This window comes from Petaurus breviceps, unplaced genomic scaffold (assembly GCF_028583685.1).
Source record: "Petaurus breviceps papuanus isolate PSGF00001 unplaced genomic scaffold, PetGlider_PUasm1.0 90734, whole genome shotgun sequence".
Classification (NCBI taxonomy): Eukaryota; Metazoa; Chordata; class Mammalia; order Diprotodontia; family Petauridae; genus Petaurus; species Petaurus breviceps.
This window is the reverse complement of record NW_027187327.1, coordinates 7,548,262-7,555,524: the sequence shown is the minus strand read 5'-3', so window position 1 is coordinate 7,555,524 and position 7,263 is coordinate 7,548,262. Positions and strand designations below refer to the sequence as shown.

The 7,263-nt window shown below is 45.5% G+C and overlaps 1 protein-coding gene across 1 annotated transcript; it reads right to left on the bottom strand.

Moving 5' to 3' along the window:
* Positions 1-347: 347 nt before the first annotated feature.
* On the bottom strand, positions 348-5,800 carry HTR1B (5-hydroxytryptamine receptor 1B). The gene has a single exon (XM_069066986.1). The coding sequence runs from the start codon at positions 4,620-4,622 to the stop codon at positions 3,456-3,458; it is 1,167 nt and encodes a 388-aa protein (XP_068923087.1). The 5' UTR covers positions 4,623-5,800; the 3' UTR covers positions 348-3,455.
* Positions 5,801-7,263: the final 1,463 nt, after the last annotated feature.

Here is a 7,263-nt window from a genome sequence, read left to right as displayed (position 1 = left end):
TGCCAGTACCACATACCTTTCCTCTGGTTTCATTAAATGAATTTACCTGGATAGATTTATTAAATAGATATGCACATAGTTTTGCAACCATAGCACATCCTTTTATTGAGAATCCACGGTACAGTTTAACTGGATTAATCAAGAAAATATTCACAAAAATACCATATTCTTCTGGAGTGCCAGAAGAAAATTGAATATTTATGCTAAGTATCTTCCTGATGACTGTGGTTACAAGTATCAACAGCTATTAAATCTCCTTTTCTGGTGTCTCAATAAACTCCAAAGCATAACACTGGAAAAATCAAGTGAACTAGTCTTACAGTTAATAATAGCCATTACGAAATACATCCTTAGAACACAGTAAACTTTTATTTAATTTTTTTCTAAATTCCATTTCCAATTACACATTTGTTGAAAGGAGGGATGCCACAGGCAATGCAATCACAGCAACTCCATCAAATGCATATGTTCTGGGTTGCTGCTGCTGAAATGAGTTAGAGATCTCTTAACTGTACTTTGTTTAAAGACAACCACGATGAAATATAGCAAAGTCAGAGATTATTATTTCATTATAAAGTCTGTCCAAGTCAACAGCCATTCTTTTTGAGTCATTGTGGCTGTTTTGGGGGAAAAAGCAAATTTTAAAATCTCTGAAAACACAAGACAGTATAGGTATTTTGGATGCTTACATATAAATATAGTCATATAGATGGGTGTGCAATTCAATACAAATGTGGACAGTATTTCTTACAACATCCAATGAATATGTTCATTCTACTTTGGCTGAAAGGTCACAAAGTTTTCATGTTTCTCTCCCCTTTTATGTTTTTTAAAGTGACTAGTTTATGGCCTAAACTATCATACAAGCACATGACTGTCCTACAGGAAGTAATAACTGAAAAGGGGTGTATACCCCTCTGATTACATGGCAATACACTTTGCATAATCAAGTGCAATGTGGATTGATGAAGTGAGAATTCTTATTACTACAATTTTGGCATACACTCACTTATCCCACAATAATTAAATGCCCAGTCAATTCAGACAAATAATCAGCTCTACATGGTGGTAAGTAACCAACTCTGACTAAACTGACCATATGTTCTGACAGTACTTAGATAAAACCAAGGTCATTCCCTGTGTGGGAGTCATCAACATATGTTCAATATATAGCTTCTCTGTGGCTGCTAGAATTTGACTTAATTGTCATTTATGCCCAAGAGAAGCACAACAGCATTTACAACGGCATATACAAATACAAATAGATTAATAACATCAACACAAGTGGTTGAGGCCTATGAACATCTCAAGTTTGATTTCTCCATGGGAGAAATCCCAGAGTAATGTACTTGAGAAACCTCCTAAGACTGATGGGTTTTTATAATGCCCTGAAGTTTATAATACAGCCCCAAGCAAGACAAGGTGTCAGCAACACCAGGTAGTTTCCCTTTGTATTGAGAATAAATACGACATTCTGAGTATTGTTATAGTAAGAGCTATTATCTCAGTGAAAGAATGCAAAATAGGAAGGTAGGAAGTGTATTTTGATAATTCAATTCAAAAATCTCCTTTGCCTGAGTTTCAAGCAGTAAGGGAGACCTTAAATGAGGAGACTTGCAGAAAGTAGCTCAAAAGAATATAGATCTTACCTAACATATTAAGTGATGGGTGGGATAGGGTTTTTGTTTGTCCATAAAGATGGATTCTCTTGTAGGGTTTTTTTTTTAATTTACTGAGATTATGGATATTCCATCCTTCAATTTGCCATGTCTAGAAAAAAAAATGGATCTTCAGAGCTCAGTTGAGACCTCATGACCAAACTATTAACAAAATTTATAAAGATTTATAACTTTAGAATATTCAAATTGTTACAGCTGAGTATCATAGCCAGGACCAGAATTTTGGAATATTAGTTTAAACCACTTCTCAATATAATTTACTATACCCAGCAATGACTTTGTGGAGTGACATCTTTTCACCCTCCAAGAGTTACATGAAGGGCTCTCTCTAGGATGGTCCCTAATGAAAACAGAAAGTATTTCTATCTTTGCTTTTTTTTTTTTTTCTTTTGCTATCCCCAGTGGCCTCAGGTGTCTTTTTCTAATAATCTTTGTTTTTACAGCATTCAAAATATAAAAGATGAGGAAGCAAATATTCAGTAGTAACACTGATGTTAGGGCTCTTATTCCACGTCATGTTTCTATACCTAGGGGGCTAGTTCCCTTAGTGACTTCATAGGCTTGTTCACAAAGGAACTTCAGGTGAAAAGAATGTGCAAATAACTATCTCATGCATTTTAAGAATTTTGTACAAGTCAAGGTTATACATTTCCCCTCCCCTGACCCCTCCCCCCACTCCTTAACCAATAGGAGTTGTTGCTATTTCATCTCTCTTCTGCAAGTCAATTTCACTGAATTTGACAACAGAGTAAAGACAAAGACAGCTGTCTAGTTAAACAAGGTGAAGGAGGGATTTATCTAACACTAAAGGATTGCATTCATAAGTAAGATAGCAGCAGTTTGGGCTGAGTCACCCATCATACTCTCCATTTACCCAGGATTTAAATATGTAAAGTGACAGATACAAGAATAAGAATAAAACTAAAGCAGTTTTCAGACTTTGGCACGAGCACACATAATACTTAGTTTGCTTTGTTAGATGTGGCTTAACAATTGCTAAACAGGAACGTAAAATTACACATCTGCAGAAACAAACACCCAAGGAGTTCTGTCCTCTGGGTCAAGTCTGCCCATCCCCCAACTAGTTTCAAGTATAAGGAAAACAAAGGGATTGTTCACAGCAGAATTCCGCAACGAAGTTAACTCTTCAGGCTTTCTTCTCCATCAGAGACAAAGTTAAAGTCCAGGAAACTAAAATCCATACGCTCCTCTGACTGTGTTTAAATACTTAAAAGAGAGGGAGTTGAGAGAAGTAACAGCTTGCCAGTTTCATTGTACTGGAGTAGGAGACAGGAGTGATATCAAGCTTTTCCCCCCACTAGCACAGGAGGATAAACTTCTATTATAAGCACTGCCTGCAGGTAGGAGATAGGAGCTCGGCAGGTTTCCAGGTACCCAAGACTATAGACTGACAGTGACTCCACACAATGGTCTTTAACGGGTATCTCCCATTTAAATGCTTATTAAAAAAAAAAAAAAAGTTACAGCCCCATAGGCGCTGGAAAGCAGCAGTGTCAATAGCAAGGCAGGAAGTGTGGGGAGCTGGGAGTGTGGGGAGCAGATAGATTCTTCTTGCTCTACCCTTTCTATGCACGGTTCTCCTTCCAGAGCCCCCTCTGGACTCTACTGGTTTCTCAGCACCGCTTTCTCTGGCCCTGGAGAGCCTCTCTCTGAGACAGCACCAGCATAAGAAGAGTCCACCTTACCTGTGGAATCAGACACAAGACAAGCACGTTCCCCAGAGGTGCCTTGGTGAACGCTCTGCCACTTCAAGATTCAGCTCGTGCGCCTGAACCGTAACAGTTTATGAAAAGCTTGTTTGAAGTCTTCATTGGACATGGTATAGATGATGGGGTTGATGAGGGAGTTGAGATATCCCAGCCAAGTAAAGAAGTCAAAGATGGCCAGGTGGAACCAGCAGGCGTCATCGCAGATAGGCAATGCCAGGGAGATGATAAAGAAAGGCAGCCAACAGACGATGAAGGCTCCTAAAATTATCCCAAGCGTTTTGGTGGCTTTTCGCTCCCTAGCGGCCATGAGCTTCTTCTTTTCCAGAAGAGCATCAGAGACTTTCACCTTTACTTGGTTCACGTGCACTGGGGACCCTGATTCACTGGATCCCTCGGGGGCTCGAGAGTTAGTGGAGGTGGCAGAGGAAGAGGACCCTGGGGAGTCGGTGATCAGTTGGGCCCGGGTCAGACGTTTGCCGGTCCTGTTGGGCGTCTGTTTCAAAATCCGAGAACGAGCTTCCACGTAGATGCGGCCATAGAGGGCAATAAGCAGCAGGGTGGGGAAGTAGAAGGCGCCTACAGTGGAGTAGACGGTGTAGAGGATATGATCTGTGTTCACCAAGCAGTCTGCTGCCTCCTCAGCCTTGGCCTGGCGCCAGAAGAGTGGGGGCATGGAGATTGACACGGAGAAGACCCATACCATGGCAATCATGCCTGCTGCTCGCTTGGGAGTCCTTTTAGCTGAATACTCCACCGCGTCTGTAATGGCCCAGTAGCGGTCCAGAGCGATGGCACAGAGATGCAGGATGGAAGCTGTGCAACAGGTAATGTCCGAGGACAGCCAGAAATCGCAGACAACCTGGCCCAGCGTCCACCTACCGGTGACCGTGTACATGGTGCTGATGGGCATCACTAGGATAGACACAAGCAAGTCAGTCACTGCCAGGGAGGCGATCAGATAGTTGGCAGGAGTGTGCAGCTTCCTAGTCCGAGAAACGGTGGCGATCACAAAAGCATTGGAGAGCGTGGTGGCCAAGGTGATGAGTGCAAGGAATGTGGCCAGGACCACCTTCCAAGGGAGTGCAATCGAGTCCTGGTATGGCTCCAGATCCGGAGAGCTACAGTTGGGATTCGGGAAGGTAGAATGATTAGTCTGCGGGGAGGTCAGGGAGCCGGAGGCAGGAGGGGAGCACTGACTGGTAGGCTGTTCCATTGCGCCCCTCGCTCTGCTTCCAGAGCAGGTGGCACACGGCTTCTGATCATGGACTGACTTATACAGCAGGCTAGCCAGGAGGGTGGAGACTGAAGTAGGGAGGTTGGGTCCGTGGGATATCTTTTCGTGGGGAGGGATAAATGAACTCTCTCCGACAGCCAAATGTATCCAGGAATTCCTCTGGCACTGGGACAGCCCAGACGCCCAGCTGCTGCGGGAGTCTGAAGGAGGTCACGGGTGCGGCAGGAAGACCAGCCAAGTAGGGCGCGTCCCCATATACACTGTCCCCATACCCTCGATCGCTGACTTCTTACCCAACCCTTGAGAAGCAGTTGAGTACCTTTCGATCTTGAATGCACCTTGCGTTCAACCCTAGGTACAGTCAATAAAGTCTCCAGCCCTCAGCTCTTCTAGCAGGCAGTCTAGGAGCCCCCAGTCTTAGTGATCCTAGGAGAAGGCGTACTTCTACTTCGCTACCCGAAGCCTCCGAGCGTGCGCTCAGGTGCGGTTTTTGGTTAGTCTGCTTGGTTTCTTTTCTTCCTTTTCCTCTCCCCCCTCCGACCCCCGATCTCCCCCACCCCAGAAGTGTTTCTTAACCCAAACGCTCCAAAGCACTCCCCACTCTGATCACTAGAGTTTCAAGTCACACAGCATCCTCCAGCCCGTCCCGTCTGTCCTCAGTCTCCAGTGCAAGCTCCAGAAATCCGAGAGGAGAAGCCCCGAGGCGAGGGCACTGCTGCCTTTGGATCTGGGTGGGGGTATGTCCAAGAGGGAGGTTGCCTGAGTTGCTTCTCCCAGCCTTGCCCCAGTACCTCTCCACTCCCTTGTCGATTTCTCTTCACGCACCCGCGACAGGAGCCACTTGCCCCGCAAAAAAACTGCAGCTGGTGGAAGGTGAAGGGGGCCGGGGCAGGGCCCCAGGCTCTGGCTCCGCGGTTGACTCCGCCCTGCGGGCACTGTTCCGTGCCATCCCACCAGTCCTCTCACCGGGTCAGGGAGACCTGGGGCTGCGGTGTTCGTGTGCTTTGTGCTGGTGCAGGTGCCTGCAGGAGCAAGTGAAGACAGATAGAGTGTAGTATGTGAACAGCAGCGCTGTCCGCCCTCCTTATATAGAGTCCTGCGCTAGCCTGCCCAAGCCCTAGCCTGGCAACTCCTGCTGCCGCCGCCCGCTGGAGTGCGGACTCAGGGTCCCCGCCCCCAGCGCCCTCCCATTTTCCAGATCTCCCTCGCTCTCTTGTCTCCCCAGGAGGCTCCCGCAGGGTCCTAATGCCGAACAAAAAGCATTCCCCACCCACTTTCACCTAAAGCCTATATCCTAACCCAGGACGCAACCGCAGCATTCCTGGTTTTAGTGCAGGCCCCCCCTTCCCACTCCCCTTAATATTTTCTAGTCTCTTTTAGACTCACGCCCTCCACACCTATGGCTCCACACAGCTCGAATAAAGCGCTCCAGCTTTACTCCCCTCTCCCTAGATGCTCCCTGCAGACTGTGCCTAAGTACCCCGAAAACCCTGTAGGACCAAATGTCTAGCCCACCCCAAGCTGCGGGGTATCACCCAACCCTGCAGCCCCACCCTAGATGGGAAGCAAACGGTGGAAATAGGAATAGCGAAGAGGAAACTGGGGAGAGAGTAGGGAGGGATGGACCAGAGGATTAAATTCAATATATGAAATTTCCTAATTAAATCAATATATTTAATTGGGTGTGAGGAAATGATTAAGCTATGCACAACTGCTTGTTCAATAAAGATTCCCCCCCCCCAACTGAATCTTGCATAATAACGTGCACAGTTCATTCTTGCACAGCCCCGTTCAACAATAAAGCAAAATCAGTCTTTATTGAACAAGGTCAATCATTCCTGTAATTAAAATGAACCCGTCTTTATCAAGTTTCCTCAGCGTTCCTTTCAGGATATTTTAAAACAATACACAGAGACTATACGCATACTTTCTAACGGAGCCTAGAGTTAAGATAAAGGATACGTAACAGTGAATCAATTTGCAGGAATAAGCATAGGTTGAGTCGCAGCTTCTTCGTCTTCATTATCTTCATCCACCTCATCAAAAAGCATGTATTAAGTACTTAGGCTGCAGTGAAGGTGGAGAGGTGGGGGAGAAGGACTTGGTAGAAGTATAATTAGACTTAAAAACTTAAGATCTTCTTATCAAGAACACTGGCTTAGAATAAAGACGTTAAACTACCACCTAATGAAAGGACTGGCTGCTTATATCATTTGGAGGTCAGGTCAAGGCTATCTATATATTTATAGAAGGCGGATAAAAAGGTGTTAGGAATGGACTCAGGAGATCACCACTCCCTCTACTCACTTTGAAACAACACCCTTCTCCTTACTCACCCCCACCGCCCAGTCTCTCACTTAGCAGTTTGCCGGTACTTACTGCGTGCCTTGTTTGGTCAGTTTCTACTCGTTCAGGGGCAAAATCAGAAGTAAATCAGCTCTTCATAAACAACTGCAGCTTTGCTCAACTGTTGGCAAAATTCTGAAGGGACAAAATTTGTTGGGAATCCCAGACGTGGTGGCTATTCCTTGATTAGTCTTGGACTCCTTTGGGGGTTGTGAACCTCTGCGGAGTCAGCCCTCCTAAAGATCGAGGGGGCACCTAAGAGGAGGGGTCATCA

Bases quoted from the DNA above. Each gene is read 5' to 3' on its own strand.
- HTR1B (XM_069066986.1), bottom strand. From the start codon at position 4,622: ATGGAACAGCCTACCAGTCAGTGCTCCCCTCCTGCCTCCGGCTCCCTG.